Source organism: Dermacentor variabilis, chromosome 7 (genome assembly GCF_050947875.1).
Source record: "Dermacentor variabilis isolate Ectoservices chromosome 7, ASM5094787v1, whole genome shotgun sequence".
Taxonomy (NCBI): Eukaryota; Metazoa; Arthropoda; class Arachnida; order Ixodida; family Ixodidae; genus Dermacentor; species Dermacentor variabilis.
Genome location: NC_134574.1, coordinates 173838524 through 173856269, shown reverse-complemented (window position 1 = coordinate 173856269; position 17746 = coordinate 173838524). Strand labels below are relative to the sequence as shown.

Genomic DNA, 17746 nt, shown 5'->3' with positions numbered 1-17746 from the left:
CTTCTCTGGCTTCGCGCCTGTCTTCAGCTGGTCTTTAAGGATTTAGGCCATGCCTAGCCATGCCAAAACGAGACGCCTTGGGATACACGCACGATCGAAATGGCAGCCCGTCGCCGTGTTGTGCAGGCAGAAGATTTATCGAATGTGGAGTTTGAAACTAGTGAAGATGTCGAAGTGATACCAACCTTCGACGCTGTCGGCCTCAGAGAAGACCTTCTGCGCGGCATTTATGCTTATGGTGAGTACGCGTACACACACCTGGTGTCCTGGGCTGTTTGGCTGTTGGGCCTAATTGCGTGTTGTGAAAACTTGGCGCTTGTGAACAAACTGGAAAGTTTGCTTGTGCACTTGCAGCGTTTGCACATTAATCTGATTACGTCGAAATATTGTAAATAAGTTCTCGTTATTGTTCCGGCGGTGTCGTCTTCTCTCGCTTGTGAAACCGCCGTCTGCATTGGTGCGAAACGGAAGAACCTGGTTTTCACGCGGTGTTCTAACTTCTATTTGCTAGTGTAAGCGTCTGTGCGGCATTGGTGATCACCGTGATTCGAACCTCTAATGTTTATAATAACGCTTAAGATAGACCAACCCGCTCAGTCTAGCTAAACTTGTGCATGAGGGAATAGTGCTACGCTGTCCTTTGCGCCAGTGTTGATCGCGTTTTGGTGGTGATTTTCGCTTCTTCTGAACTCCAAGTATGTTTCAAAAAATTTTAAACATGTCTTCTGTCTATAATGAGACTTTAAAAATATTACGTTCCGTTAAAGCGATTTGACTCGTGTAGTTAGACGTTAGAAATTGCGTTGAATTATTTGTTCAACGTGCGAGACCCAAGCCATAGCTGCAAATCGTCACTGCTCGATTCACCTCCTTTGAATCGATCAGCCAACTTCGCCAGAGTGCTACGCTTAAATCTGTACTAAATGAAATAATCTGCTCCATTACCCTTTCTCATTAATTTAAAAGTGTTGAGTGTAGTAAATAAGTGATTAATAAGTCCTTGAGAACTTACTTTTATTGAAAATCCTTATTGTATATATGTGTATGTGAATGTTTGCTCACTAGATAGCGAGGCCAGATCCAAAAATCCTCAAAACTCCTTGATAATCTACCTAGAGTACCGAAGAAAAATGAGCTGTTATTTTAGTTAAAGCTTCATAAGTGTAGTAACTGGTTTGCAGAACTAATACCTGAAATCTGGCTCCAGTCTATCAGAAATGTTACTGTGGGCTATGTGTCAAGTTTGCCATGCTTAAAACATCGTTATGAAATATCATACTCAGTGTAGCATATATCAAACATTGGGCATCACAGGGGCTGCTAGACAGCAGCTTTGTTATGCTTGGCTTAATAGAGTAGTTGCTGTGCGATGTGTGTGAAATGGTATTTCTTCCCGTCTTGTTCTTCTTCTTGCCAGCAATTCCTTTTACATTTGCTGTTGCTGGTTTAGGATGTTACAGGGAGGTTTGACAAAACTATGTTCTGTGCCAGCTCAAAAGGAAAGTACAAAAGCATACATCAGTAGGCTGGTAAAGAAATACAAAGTTTAAGTGCACAGGATGAATCAGAATTGAACACTAGATTTTTAGTTATCAGTAATGAGTAGTTGAGTGTTTAAGTAACAGTTTCAAATACAAAATTTGTTGGCCCTACCAAATCGTTGCATTACTGGTTTTACAATGTTGGTATACATACGTAAATATCAGGTTAAGTACTGTGTATAGGTTTAGAGCATCTGTTTCACTTTTTATTATTACTTTGTTTTTGCTTTTCAAATGCATGAACTGTACTGCTTCATAATTACCATTTGCCATGATTTCCAATGACAGACTGTATTGGTAAAATGCGACTGGCACTAAGCTCACTGGTCTGCATTCTGTGTTGCAGGTTTTGAGAAGCCATCTGCCATTCAGCAGCGCTCAATCAAGCCAGTCATCAAAGGCAGGGATGTGATTGCACAGTGAGTGCGCATGGCCCATGGGATATGCTCAGCCATGGTGGTGATGAAATTGTGTTGCTTTCATAAACTGTTCTGTTTCATTCTGTAGGAATTTTAAAATGTTATTATATAGCACATTATTACAACTCACAGGATGCCTAACCAGATAAACACTCCTGCAGCATAATTGATATTTGCGTGTGGTGGACTATGGGACAGTGGGATTAGGCATAAAAACAGTGTCCTAAACAGAAGTATCGCAGGTGTCCTAATATCCAGAACCATTACCCTCCTGCAGTTTCTTCCAAAATATTAATTTCGAAATAATGCATAGGCTTGCCCATCCTCGCAAAATCACAGCAGGTCACACTATCTGATCACTTACTAGTGCAAGCTAGAAGAACGTTGTAAGATTATTATAAAAGCCAGCGCACAAACACACAGACAGAGCAAATAGGTAGGAGAAAGAGTTGAAGTAGTTTCTCTGTCATTCTCAGCCCCTTGTAAGCTAGAACAAAAATGTGCAGCCTAATGGACCTTTTTCCAGTAAGCGACCCCTCTAGTGGTTGCCACTTCAACTAAATTTGACAGGCAAACAAACGCGCACCCACTGCTTCACACCTGCATGCAATGGTAGCGTCGCTGATGCTGAGCCTTTCGCACGAGCATTAATTCACAGAGTCGCTTTCGTCGAAAAAACTGCTTGCAGTATTTCCTGTGAACTGCTGAAGTGTTTTTTTTTATACCAATATTGTTGCCCATAAACATGACAAAAAATCAGTACAGGCCACGGATCATGGAAGTAGTTGTGCACTAACTTTGCGCACCTGCCCTGCAGTAATAGTGGTGCAGCTTGGAAAGCAGCTGGGGTTAGGGTATGTGCATGTGCATAGCAGAAGTGGGAAAAGGTTCATTCAAAAGAGAGAATCTTGAAGCAGTGGTGAGGGCAAAAGGGCCCTGTAAGTCTCAGTTTATTTCTTGTGATTTCAAGGTGGTTATTTACTTCCTTTGACATGTGCCAATGCTTTTATTGGCCAAAGTTGATACTGCATCAATGAAAGGTTAAAAGTGCATGCGCGGAGTGTGAAAAAAAAAAATTGTGTAATCTGGCCTAACATTGTGTAAAACTCTGTGTGAAGCAGTGTTTCAAAGCACTATGACTTAGTTGTCAATAATACAAACATAACGATACTTGCAAGGTTATTGAGGCTTTTCGTAATAAAAAACTGGGTGATAAATACGCTAGTATGGCCCTCGTTCAGTGCATACAGGAAACAATTTATATACCTTAATGGGCTCCGCACCAGGCCCCATTGCAAATTTTGGTCATACAGTGGAAGCTGTAAAATGGCATCTAAGGAGCGTTTGCTGAAATAATTTTTCAAGTCGGTTCATTATTAGAGGAGGTAGAAGAAATAACTTTGCTGTTACCAGGCCGCCAGGAGGCAAGTGTCACTGCTAACCGTGGCACTCTCTACCCTGAGTAGTATTAACAAAACGGTGCTCTTTTCTGGTCTTCTCCCATACTGGAGTGGTAGGATGCACTGTGGCGCCAAGCCCCACCTTCATTTTTTTCCTTCATTTTTTGCAGCGTTACGCCTATCGCATCGTATCTTTCGTCATGGTAGTGACGAAACATACACTGTGAAGAGGCATTTGTGCGTGTGGTCGTGATTCACTGACCGTGAGCGGGCTTCCTTGAAAGGAAAGGTGCACAGCTATTTTGAAATTTCAGCTGGTCTCGTGGCATTCAGCATTGTAGTACTTTGCAGACATGATCGTCAGCCTGTTATTTATATGCTACGCTTGTTTGCCTAAAATGTCCAGACCTGTTAAGGGGTCCTGAACCAATTCTCAGGCTTGGTGAAAAAACACATTCGGCAGATAGTATTTGCCTCAAGCTCCACCACTGGAAAAGCTGGCGCCACCGTCGGCGTGATGTGCTAGGAGGGATTGCATGGACATAGCGGCCGCGTCGGCTGCTTCGGGCGCGCCGAAGCGAGCTGAAAACGAGTTTAAATTCCCTCGTATGCTGTGCTCCTCATTTAGTGGCGAAATTTTCCCGCTTCGAGTGTCTCCTTTACAATGTTTCAAAGCACTACAATTGGTAGTGGCTGCCTTTGAAGGCGCACAACATGGTAGGCTACTGTTCGGTGCCGCAGGGCCGGACGCACGTAACAGAGGCTTCACACATAGCCGCAGGACAAGAAGCTTCGTGAAGCTTGGCTCGCGAAACATAAAACCGGCAAACAGTCATCGGCTACAACTCGGGTATGCACCAATAACAGACGCGAGGAAGATTTCTGCTACGGCACCCGGTCTGCGACGTTCTGAAAACGCGCACTGAGACGCTCGCCCAAGTCCGCTGCCCGACTAATGTTATGACGGTTTGGTCTATGAACTTGTTGATGCTATAGATACTGGCAAGTTCAGTGGAGTGGAAAGGCAGCGGTAAGAAGCACATTTAAAGAAAGCATGGCATATGGTCATGTTTGTGTTATGAATTAATGCACTGGGTTACAAAAAAGGAGCAGCGGGAAATTGCACGCTGAGAACACCGATAAATATACAGTGCGACGCAACTCGAGAAATAATATTGAAAGGTCAAAAAATTTAGAAGAAAAAAAATTGAATCGTCGCGACGGCACATCACAGTCCCCGTAGGCGTCGAACTCTCTACAATGAAATTATTTTTGAACAGCTCTGCTAGCGCCCACGCAACAATGGTTGCTTGTATACTGTCAAATGCTCATATTCTGCGGCCTAAAGCTCATGGCACGGTGCGAAAACGCGTGCGCAGTGAAAGCGAAACAGTGCGCGGACAAGCATACAGACGCGCAGTCGGTGCTGCGAATCTGCGCGATCGCTGCATTGAGCCTTCGTTATATTACGCTCCATTTAGTTATACAAACATAGTTTGCTCTCTGCGTTTACCTACCTTTCGCGCAAGAAGCTGGTTCGGGAGACTCCATCACGGCGACCGCACGCAGTGGCGTTCATTGTACGTATTCGGTAAAGAGATAGCATCTGTAAACGATTGTGTGCTTTCAGTTTGCCCAAGATTATTATTTAGACAGTAAGAAACTTCGCTCGTTTCGAAAGTACTTACAGAAATGTCCGGGAGAGCTCGTGCGTGGTATTTTCAGTGAGCGCTGACAACAAAACCTATGAGGAGCGCGCCGCGTGATCCCTCATACTACGCCAGCTTGGCGCTTCCGATAGATGGCGACTCCATAACTCCTCGCCGCCAATACGCTGCTGGGAGCGCCTCAGCCGAATCTTGCAGTGTCTGCACGGCATATGGAGTTCACAAGTGGAGCTCACAATTTGCTTTTTTCCACAGAGACCCTCCTTTCACACAGACCAGCTTTCACCCGTTTTGAAGCTGCCGGCAGCTTTTACATTTTTTCATTTAGCAGATTCCCATGGAGGGCACCATTTAAGAGGGCCGTTTGAATCAGTGTGCTTCTTCCTACAGTTGATGTGTATATTAATTGACACAGTTTAATAAACAGGCTGAAATAAACGAAAATATGCGTTTGGAATTTTGATATACAGTAAAAGCTCGTTAATTCGAAATTTTGGATAATTTGAAGTAGCTGCCGCGGTCCTTTCAACAATATATTTCAGGAAATATGTAACTCATTGTCAAGTGTTCGACGAAAACTCGTCTGGCGAGGAAACATATTGGTGCTGAAAAATGTGCACTCGCCAAGAGTAAAAGAAAAATAAGGAACAGACATTTCGGGCCCCGTGCGAGTCCCATGATCACAATGAAGATATAAGCATGGGCGCGCGGCTATTTATGAGTGAGGTGGCGCAGCATGCGGGTGTATATCTCGGGAGGACTACCACGCTGCCTGTTTATTGTGCATTGAGTTGATTGAATGTAAAATGATTCTAATGATTCTACTGGAAGAAGCTTGCTAGCGTGCAATTGGGATCGTCTTGAAAGTTGCGAGGACAAATCCTACGACGCTGCCGGCAGCAGAAAGAAGCGCATTGAAACCGTTAAAAGAAAACAAGGACATAGTCATCCTCCCCGCAGACAAGGGAAATGCCACTGTGGTTTTGGACCATGTGGACTATGTCAACAACAGGACACGTCGACCTATGCCAAACTGGCTAGGGATCCAACGGAGAAAGCGGAATCAGAGCTCCAGAAGCTGCTCACTGAAGTTTTCAAGTTTGTCCCCCCTGAAAGAAAGAATTGGTACTACAGGTTGCTCTGCCACAATGGACCAGCTCCTGCTCACTGCAGACTGCCGGAAATTCATAAGCCCGACGTTCCGGTACGACCAATTGTGGACTACACACGCTTGCCACTGTATGAACTGTCCGGCTACCTGCACCGTATTCTTAGGCCTCTTGCAGGACTCACGCCCACTTTCGTCAAAGACTCCGCTCATTTCATTGAGCAAATAAGAAGCGCCTGCATTGACGATGACGAAGTCATGATCTCCTTTCACGTAAAGTCAATGTTTGCATGCGTGCCTACTGACTATGCGGTCGAGTGCTGCAGGAAACTTCTCGAGGCTGACTCGTCTTTGCCCGAATACGTACTTCGTCTTTAACAAGGAGTATTACAAGTAAGTATTCGGCACAGCGATGGGAACCTCTGTGTCCGTCGTTTATGCCAACATTGCTCTGGAGGATCTGGAAAGGGCCGCCTTATCTTCATGTGGGATGCAACCAAAGCTCTTTCTAAGATAAGTGGACGACTGCTTCTGCATTATCGCTTGCCGATACGCAACACATTTCCTCGAGCACCTATATTCCTTCAAGCTGAGGATACAGTTCTCGGCTGAAGAGGAAAACAGTTGGCAAATTCCCTTCCTGGATGTCCTTTTAGAGAGGACTTCAAGCGGCTTGAGGACTAATGTGTACAGAAAGCCAATGCACACGGGAAAGTACCTGAGCTTCGACTTGGCACACCCAATTGGGCAAAAGCGATCCGTCACAGCAGCACGCTTTTCCCGGGCATTCTGCGTCTGCGCCAGCCCCACGAAACGTAGCCAAGAGCTACAGGTTGTGAAAAGGGAGCTGTTAAACAATGGTTACCCTCTACAACTGCTCAGAACGCAGGAGCGTCAATCGGCGAAGCCTCGCTGTGAAAGAAACAGTGAAGCGCATGGCAGTACCCTACACAGTGGTAACAAGCGAAGCCCTTGCACAAATTTTTAAGGGCTACAGTGCACAAATCACCCACGTGCCTTCCCGAAAACTTGGCCAACAGCAGGTTCATGCAAAAGACCTTTTGAAAAACACGGACTACCCGGGAGTGATATACAAGGTGCCATGCAAGTAGTGTGACGTGTCGTACATCGGCGAGAGGCGGAAATTATAAACGGCGCTTGAAACAACACATAAATGATGCCGCCAAGGGCCACACAACCGCGAACGCCCTAGTGGAACATCACAAACTAACCGGACACATCATTGACTGGGACTCGGCAGCCATCACCACAAAAGAGAAACACTTATCTGCCCATTTGCTTTTAAAATAATTTTACATTCAATCAACTGGACGCACGATAAACAGGATGCGGGGTAATCTTCCAGAAATATACACCCGCATGCTGCATCGCCTCACCCATAAATAGCCGCGCGCCCATGCTTATACCTTCATGGTGATCAAGGGCCCCGTGCGGGGCCGGAAACGTCTGTTCTTTATTTTTCTTTTATTCTTGGCGAGTACATGTTTTTTGGCAGCAATATGTAATGCATCCTGCTAATTCACACTGAAAGCCGCACCACCACCGATAATTCGAACGCTGTACCATCGTGGATGGGGAGAGTGCTAGTGCGCGGGAGCTCCTTGGCGACTCTGGTGTCGCCGCGTGAGCCGCACAGCTTTGCTTTTTCCATCTGCGGCCCTTTGTGTAGGCCTGACTGGAGAGAGACGCGTTTGCGCCTGGCCAGGCAGGGTCAACGTCTCTGTTGCAGGTCGGTTTTCTTCCTCTCTCAACACCTTCAATATTTGAAATGCGGGTGTGGCATTGCATTTTTTTCTTTAAATATTACGTTTTGGAGGTTTTCTCTTTCTCTACAAGGTTTTCTGCCAAGAAATGGCACCAGGTAATGTCTAAAACATGGCTGCCGTGACATTTATCGACACCCGCCGTGCCAGAAAGCATAGCCTTTGAGATTCGCGGTTCTTACTCAAAGGAAAGCATCACTGAGATGTGTTTGGATGCCGCCTATCCGTATAGTGGAACTCAGCAGCATGCAGCTGGTGCAGCTACGAGAGTACAACAGAGACCATTGTCGCAGCAGGTTGTGGTGCTTTTCGTGAGTACATTTTAGAATGCAGTTCTTCCTGCGGCGAGCGTCGGTGGCACAAAGGTGCGTTTATAGTCAATCGTTTTCGGCGGACGTCGCTTGCGCTACGCTAGCTGAAATGCCATAATAGCATGCGCAGAACAATTCCCAACCCGTCCGCCGCTTTGAACTGCAGTCTGCAACTCTTGGCGAATTGGCGTGGGCACAATTTTTTCTCCGTGCCATGCATTAGGGGGTCAGCGTGACGAATGCATGGATAGAGGAAGAGCCATCTCGACGTTGGCCACTTCAGACCGCATTGGCCGCGTTCGGTTACGTTGGCTGCGCCAGTGCATCGAACTATAGATGTCCTTGCGAGTGCGTGTGTGCTCATGCTTCATCAGACTATATATGCACTCCTTAACCGAACGATTCTTTCTCTAGCTTTCATTAGTTCAAATTTTGTATATGAATTTTCGTAGCATCCCCACGGAATTTGAATTAAGCTTTTACTCTACATTATGCACTTCTGGAAGAAGCTGACAGTGTCTGCTCACATTTGGCTGTGCCTATCCATATAAGAATGAAACTTTGTTCGCACTGTTTATCGGCCTTGTAGCCATTGGGCCTTACTGATTTAAATTAGTTTTCAATGCATGACTTGCTTGAACCATGTGAAACTTTACTCCAGGCCATACTTATGCCGTGCCTCAGAAGGGCCACATGCAAGTGCACATTCACTCCCCACCAGCGTTGCTCCTTGGCAGACATAGTACTGGGCTACAGGTCAAGCTTCAAAATGCTAACGCTTGCCTGGAGATGGGCTATTTACTAAACTATATATGGCATGATATATATCAACATATAAATATGATCTTGAGTAATCGGAGCACGTAGTGGTACAAGAATGAATGCGCTAGGCTGATTTGAAACAAAGTTACAGCATGTCAAACCTTTTAAAGTATAGGCCCATAGTAACACCAAGGATGGATGGATGGATGCAAAACACCCAGGATGAATTATTACTTTTCGAGAATTTGTCATATTTGTCTATATTACCTATGTGCCCACTGCAACCTGAGGGATGGAAGTGCTGCACCAATTGCGCCATATTGCACCAAACCATTGAGCTGCGCCAACCTGTGGCAAAACACTAATTTCGAATGAAGTTGCCAAATTTAGCTGGATGTGCTTGTTCAGTTGCAACCACACAGCCCATAGATGTGCATTGGCTAGTGCTTAGCTCTGCAATCCAGGCCTAAGCAATCCACTTCAGCCTCGGTATCCTTAAAGTGTCGGGGTGTTTGGTGGCATAACTGTAACTTGGCCACGAGAAAAATGAAAACCGTTTTGTGCTAAAGAATGCATTATGAATGTTTTACGAAAGTGTTATGCATTTGTGTATATGCGGACCAGCTAACTAGGATTAGAAGTGGCACTCACTTCATGGGGGCAGTCGGGAAGGAAAGCCGTGCTGTAGGAACAAGGTTGTACAGTCTGCTTAGCGTGTAGCTCATCAGTTTCGTTTTGCATTTTAGCACTTGATTTCGGTCTTATTGCTACGTCTGCATCGATAAACAGGCGAACGCCGTGCATGTGACATTCTCAATCCATTTCTTACATGCTGTTCGCCCGCTTACAGAGATTATAGTGCAGCATGCCAACAAATGACCTGCCTGCTTTCATGAAACTTCTTGGTCACAAATATCCAATGGCAACTGCAATCGTCACTCAAATTTGCATTCAGGCTATGCTATTTTCTGCGCGGCCACACCAGACAAAACCAGGCTCTTGCCACTGCAGAACGCAAAGCAAGGATTTAATCAATAATGTGTAAAGTTGGGCTAGTTGGTGATTGATCATCATATCTTGCTGGTGAAGCAGCGCACTGACATGGACACAGCGAAGGCACACAAGAATACACGGCACTCGCTGCACTCGCAACTATTTTATTTCAGAACACATATTTCATATTTATATACCTGCGCACCTTTGGGCGTCAAACTGTGACATTTCAGACATTGCACTGCTGAGTTTGAGGTCGGGGGTTTAATCCTGGCGGCCATGTTTAGATTAAGGTGCACGTTAAAGAACGTCAGGTGGTCAAAGTTAATCCCGAGTTCCCCACTACAGTGTGCCTCATAATCGGATAGTAGTTTTCACGTAACACGTCGGCATTTAATTAGTTAAACATTTTGGAGAGAATTGCCTCTTTTTATTTAAATTGAAATGTTTTAGATTAAGTAGAATGTTCTTGCTCAAGCATGTAAGTAACTACAGTGCTCATAGATACAAAACGTGACATTTGGCCTGCAGTGGCTGCTGGTGCTTTTTGCACCACGGGTGAGTGCTGGGTGATTGCTAGGGGACCGTATGCAGCAACAAGGCCCGTGCTTTTATAGCATACCACAATGCATCAGCTCAGTGCCCCAGCACCCACTGGTAGCCACCATGCGAGCTGATTATCGTGTTTGTAATTACTGAGCACTGTACACGATTGAAACAACATCACCTGCAACTCTTCCTCGCAGGGCCCAATCAGGTACGGGCAAGACGGCCACCTTCTCGATCGGGGTGCTGCAGACCATCGACACGCAGGTGCGAGAGACACAGGCACTGATCCTGTCACCCACACGCGAGCTGGCTGTGCAGATTCAGAAGGTCATTCTGGCATTGGGTGACTACATGAACGTCCAGTGCCATGCCTGCATTGGTGGCACCAACCTGGGCGAAGACATCCGCAAGCTGGACTATGGCCAGCACATTGTGTCCGGCACTCCTGGACGTGTCTTCGGTTAGTGGCCTACTTAATGCGATCATAAAGGATACCCAGATGTATCAAAACCGGAAGGGGATCTCGGAATGGCTCTATACTGCAGTGAAACCTCATTAAACCGTAGTTGGCCGGAGCTCGGGAAAAAGAACGTACTAAACGGTAGTACTACTGCTTGAGATCATGAAAATAGCATGAGATCGCCCATTGACCTGTCAAAAACGGAACTCTGAGAGAGTGCAATGAAAGGGGGAAAAAATGTGAAGTATTTATTCACTTCACGCTACAAAAGTGTTATTTTTGTTTGATGCTGCGGCGGCCTGACAGTGATGATCGCGGCCTCAAACTTACTGAAGGTGCGAGCCAGCTTTTCAGCCAGCCCTCTTTTCTCGGCAAGCACTCGCATGGCAGATTCCTCGTTGGCGTTGCATGTTCTCCGTGCATGCGGGCAATAGCGTTGCAGAAATCGCAGGGTGCCTTTTTCATTGAAGGGTGCTGTTCTCGTCGCGACGATTGCATTCATGAGGCTGACGTAATGCGCAGCTTCTGCTACTGTCGGGCCTGAATCACCCATGCTGTTGCTTCCCGTGTCATCCTCATCACTGTCACTAGTCGACACTTAAGCAACAATAGAGGCAACGATGGCGAATAGTCTAACCTCGTAGCCGACATCTCTTCATGGTCGCTGTAATGCTGCCGAGTAACTTCTTCGCATTCCAAATGCCCCTCACTGTATAGTCAACGGTAGATCCCTGTCGCATTTGATAGCACGAATTATGTCTAATTTTTCTTCTATGCTGAGCACCCAGCGTCTTTTTTTATCCGAGCTTCGGCATGATGCGAGTCCTTGTTTGCACGATGCCACAATGCTCTCTGGCACAGCGACGAAATGATGTTGATGTTGATGTGACTTCACGCGCAAATGCACTGGGCACTTGGAGGCCGTTGTTCTCATCTGAGGCTTGTTGTTCTGCCGGGGCGCCCGATGGAGACGACGCACCGCCGCATTTGCGCGACAAACAGTGGAAACACTACATGCTAACTGATACGTACGCAATAAGCTCGTACGGTTTCTATGGATACAAAATACATTATGTTCAAGGGCCGCTGAGTCGGGTATTGGACTTTACTCCTTTAAAACTAAACTACTGTTTAATCGGATACGGTTTGTCGAGGTTTAACTGTATTTTACTTTCGGGTAACACATACTTTCTTTACATCCCTGTCAGGTACGGTTTAACGAGATTCCTCTCTACTTTTCACTTTGATGCACTATCTTTACATGTGCACACAGTGCCTGGGGGGGTTAATTTAAGCATCGGTTAATGTAAGGTGGTGTTGCGCTGCCGTAGCACCCTCCAAATGAGTGGCGGAGGAACACAGCTCTCTTGTTGGCTGACGACACACGCCAACGCACGGAGTTGTTGGTCGTCTCAAAGCATGTGCAGTGCAAGATCCCTCTCGTAGCGTGATCCCCACATTGGTTCAGTGTGCATTTCTCCCTCCCTTTTTTCTCCATGCAGACATGATCAAAAGGCGGAACCTGCGCACTCGCGCCATCAAGATGCTGGTCCTTGACGAAGCTGATGAGATGCTGAACAAGGGTTGGTGTGGCAACATTTGTACTGTTGATGATACCATAGACACGTGCACAATGAGGGCTGATTTGTAATATTTGCGAGTTGCATCCACATTGAATTTTGCAAGAGAAAATTCAGTATAGTAGAGTCTCAGCGTCGTGAGAGAAAATGAGTTACTTGTACAGGGCACAAACATAAACATTGCAGGACTTTACACTTTGCATACGGTGAAAATAACCACAATTGTACACATTGCACTTTGTATGGGATTTATTACCAGCTTCACTAAAGTTTTGCTTCACATGGATTCCAACATGCACGATTAATCTGCGCACGTTAAATTGACTTCGAACGCATTGATATTACATTTACAGTGGAAGATTTGTAAGGGAAATGCGCAAATCATGAGATGTGAGCGGGAAATGGTCTTGCCGTCAAGCTTCAGTTCATGTGTACGAACTGCGGTGATGTATCGTCAAAGTGAAGTTCACAGCGCGTCGACGGAGATCAAAAGATCAACCTGCCAAAACCAAAAGCGCACCTTGAAGAAAAGGCACACGGGCGCAAACAGTCAATCTGACTACATGCCTGGTGCATATTAGCCCATTAGGAGTGTACATACCATGATATTTTTAACTGTATAGAGCTAAATAAAGTATCAACCATTTTTTCTCATTTTCTCAAAACACAGATTTTGGCCACTTTCTTTGTTTGCTGCTTTGATATCCGTGGACCTAGGACAGCTAGGGCTATAATTTTTTTTGCAGCATGAAGCTAAATGTGCAGATAAAGCAGCACTGAGAGCATATTTTTCATTCACAGCTCGAAAAAAAATTTTTTTTAGTTTAAAAATTTCTCGTTTTTCATTATGCATAAACAGTGAACTTCATTGTACTGTAAATTAAGAAGTAGTTTTTCAATTTTAAATCTGCCTGCAGCCCTGTATTCCTTATGCATTCTAGTATCCATCCATGTGTTAATAACAATGTTATGTTAAAAATTATATTTTATTGTTTCAGCAAACAATAGAATGTATTACTAATTATCTCAGGAAATAATTGACCTATTTAAAATATAATTACATATTTAAAATCAGCTCAAGAAACTCAACAAGTCGGTGCAGTGTCATATAATCTGGTCGAGAAATAAGTGACATTATCTCTACAGCTCGTGCCCCCCCCCCCCCCCCCTTAAAGAAGCCCTGGTGGTCGAAATTATTCCGGAATTCCCCACTGCGGCATGCCTCATAATCATATGGCAGTTGTGGAATGTAAAATCCGGGAATTTAATTAAATGTTAAAGAATATTTGAAGGCAAAATCATTGACAATAAAATGCTTGAAAAAGTGAGACCTTGATGTTCATGTGATCATTTGTAAATCTGTAAATAAAATTGTAATGGAGGTTCCCTGTCAGTACTTGAAGATAGAATGGTCGGCGGGGGGGGGGGGGGGGGAGGGAAGCGTTATTTTAGAGGGAAGGACTTGGTTTCACTGAACTTGGCAGGTATGTGAAAAATTAATTACCCTAGTTTGGTCGTTTTTAGCCTGAATGTCGCATTGATGCGCATGAAGCTGGCTCCATTATATTTGCTAGTTCAGTTAATGTTAGGCTTAAGTCTCAATAAACGTAAGTCAGGACTGCACAAAAGTTATCATTGTTGCGCCATGCCAGATATTTGCCTGCACCAAAATGTCAAATGGCTGTTGCACCACTAAAAAGAGCATTCAGTGAAAAATTGCTCTGAGTCTGCACCAAATAAAGCACAAGAATGAAAGTGTCCTTTCGTTGATGCTGCCTTGGTAGTAAAAACTGAAACCAAAACCTATAGGATGTCATCATCACTCTGGCAGTCGGTGGAGTGTGTATAGCAACGGATATAGCCGATACTGTCGGTTCTCCATTTGCTGTTTTCGGGCTTTTGTTGTATTTATCTCTGGTTGATGTTCCAATGCACTGCACTGTATGGTCTTGTTGTTTGTGCTGCAGTTTGAAATTCCTCATAGCTGCATGGCACGGAGCTCATGCAATGAGTTTGTATTCATGTTTGCAGTGTGGACCTAATAAACACTTGCACAGAAAGAATGAAGTAAACTCTCAAGGAGTATGTTGGGTCAAAAAGAAGCCTCGGATAATGTCCGTTTGCACATTGCTTAGTATAAGTGTTTCAGAGTATCTTGTAACACTTGTGTTCAACTGCCTACATATGTATAATTTGTGTAAGAGTCGGGACTTTCTTTTTGCAGCCCTGCACAATTGTAAGAGCAGGCTCCCCGGTTTTCATTTAATCACCTTTTGAATGTTGCATGGCACAGCTATGCTGGAGATTGTACGCAATAGTAGAAACCTACGAAATTTCAGTTAAGTCACGCATGTTCTAGGTAGGGCTCTAGGTTCTGTGAACTGTTTTCTTTTGCTCATTTGAAGTGCACTAAACATTTAATGCCTGTTGCAAGTCTAAATCGTGGAAGCAATGTTTAGCGTGATATACGCACATGGAAAGCCATTCTAATTAAAATAATGAAACAAAGTCAGTAATTTTTAGTCTGTGGTTCATTGGTGCTGATAAAGCCGGCTCCACTATATGTATTGACTATTTCAGTCAGAATTGAAGCCATATCTGATATAGAAATGTATGTTAAACACTGCACCAAGAATTCTTTTTACCACATCAAACTAGACATTTACCTTTTTCAGTATGTCAAATGGCTGTTTCACCTCTGCTGCCTTTGTCAACCTCACCTCCACGGCCTTGTTGACTTGGACAGTGTCATCGATCATCACTTCCAAGCAGAACATTGAAGTGGTGGGTTGGCTACCATAACAGCTACTGTGGGCACACAGGTCTTTGTTGTGGTGTTGACAAGCGTCTTTGTGTGCACAGCAGCTCAACGGTGGCTGTGAAGCACCTGGTGTGTGCATTTCTTCTAAAGCAGCAAATCAACAGTTGGAGATGGCTAAATTTCTTCATTGTACAGGTAAATTTGTTGTAGTGGTCTTAGCTGTTCAGGCATTCATAGCAAATTTGAAAGATAAGAATTTAACCAGGACTCGTAGATTATTTCATTATACAGGTCATTTCATTGCAGAGGTATTGGACTGTAACTGGCTCTGTTCTATTAATTGTGTGTGGCCGCAGGCTTCAAGGAGCAAATCTACGATGTGTACCGGTACCTGCCACCATGCACTCAGGTGGTGCTCATCTCGGCCACCCTTCCCCACGAAATCCTGGAGATGACCAGCAAGTTCATGACGGATCCTGTGCGCATTCTTGTCAAACGGTGGGTCATCTTCAGTTCGCCCTCTATGACCTTTGGGCCAAGCCAGTCGTTGATTATCATATCATGGGCAATCACTGCACAGATGGAATAGGCACAAGGGCTACAAATCTGCCTTTTCCAATCCCTGAGTGTTTCCCCACCATTAATTATCTGGCCGTTACTGTGCGTATGACACTCCACAAACAGCCTGCCGTTTCAGTTGGGATGAGGGGAAGAACTCCTTCCGTGTAAAGTAGTACCCAGTTATCATTGTTAGGTTTATTTTTTCTTTGCAGTGTTACGCTGTTCTCGGCTAACATGTTTTCTTTTGCTCTGGTATGTGCAGCTGAAAGGAGGGATGCGCAGGATATGTCATGCAAGGTTTACCTCATATTGTGTGACAATAGTAGCGAGCAGCCGGTCATCAAGTTATACAGTGAAATTTGATACAGTAAAACCTTGTTAATTCATCTCTCGTTGATTCGGAAAATAAGATAATTTAAATTTGTCCTTTGGTCCCAGCAGGCGTGTGCATTAACTTAATGCAAAGAAACTCTAGTTAATTTGGATTTATGGGACCACATATCAGTTAATTTGGGTGATTCTTGGAGCTTGGCGAGCACCGGAGTGCTGCAAATGTATGATGCAAGAGAGCGAAAATGTTGTTAGCATCCACCAAAACGAAGTGGTGGAGTCAGTATCGCCATAGTCATCAGTGGAAATCGTACGTGACTGACAGAACCCTTCGTGTCTATTGGTGCTGCTAAAGCCTTTATTCTTGCATTTGCCACTGCGCATAGTGCCACATTGGCCACGTGCCTCCATGACTGTGTAGTCACCATCCACGATTGCGTCAATAGTGGCCACGGTTTCATCCGCAGCGTTTGCAAAAAACAGCAGTTTTGTTTTTACTCTGTACACGCATCGGCCGTGTGCCTTCATACCTGCATAGTCGCCATTCATGATCGCATCGATAGCGACTGCAGTTTCGTCCGCAGTTGCAGCAAACGATAGTTTCATTTTGACTCGGTGCGTGCATCGGGCACACGCCTTCTGAACCGCAAGGTCATCGTCCACGATTGCGTCGACAGTTGCCACAGTTTCGTCCGCAGTGGTTGCGGCAAACAGTAATTTTGTTTTGACAAGCTTTCAAGGTTGAAGAGCACCGGCTACACCGGGTTGAAGAGCACCGGACAGCGACCAGCTCACTGGCAAAAAAGTAATTGGAATGTACGTGCGGTAGTCAAATGCCTGGCTATAATAACATGCACTGTGGCCGCGAAGTGTAGGCAGTTGTGAGGCCTAATCAGGCACGAGATGACGAGAACTGCAGCTTCTGCATTGCTTTTGTACAAAATAAAAACAGGATTGGCTCATTCATTCAGTAAATAAAAGCATGCTGATGTAGTAAACATTTGTTTTCTTGATACCCTCGATAATTCGACATTCTGTTAATTCAGACATTTTTTTCAGTCCTGTGAAATATGAAATAATGAGGTTTTGCTCTATAATGAACGTCCGGGGACCGTGGCAAATTGTTAGTTAGTCTTGAAGCCCCAAATTTAACCATTCCGCCCATCAACCCCTCGGTTCTCATCGCATGAGCTATCTACCGTATTTACACGATTGTAAGTCGACTTCCCCATATCGTGCGACAGGAAAAAAAAAAAAGAAAAGGAGGGCATACCCGAGGGCGTCTTCGATAACGAAAATTTATTAGTAGCTGACACAGTCACTGGACTACTCATCTTCACTAGTGCTGCCATCGTCATCGTTGCTTCAGTCCCACAGCGCGTCGTCGCCCCGCGAAATTTCACATTTGGCAAATGACCGCACCACGACATCTTGTGGAACAGCAGCCCACGCAGAATCCACCCAACCACACGCAGCCGTCAAGGAGGCTCTTTTGACAGGTCCGGTTGGCGTAATTTCGC

At 45.0% G+C, this 17746-nt stretch overlaps 1 protein-coding gene across 1 annotated transcript in view; it reads left to right on the top strand.

Moving 5' to 3' along the window:
- The first annotated feature begins 59 nt into the window (after positions 1–59).
- Positions 60–17746, top strand: part of LOC142588509 (eukaryotic initiation factor 4A-III) — a 61350-nt gene continuing 43663 nt past the window's right edge. Inside the window, exons 1-5 of the mRNA XM_075700321.1 lie at positions 60–238; positions 1888–1960; positions 10732–10994; positions 12497–12577; positions 15692–15833. Coding sequence (XP_075556436.1) covers positions 100–238; positions 1888–1960; positions 10732–10994; positions 12497–12577; positions 15692–15833 — 698 coding nt within the window. The 5' untranslated portion in view covers positions 60–99. The remainder of the gene's footprint in view (positions 239–1887; positions 1961–10731; positions 10995–12496; positions 12578–15691; positions 15834–17746) is intronic.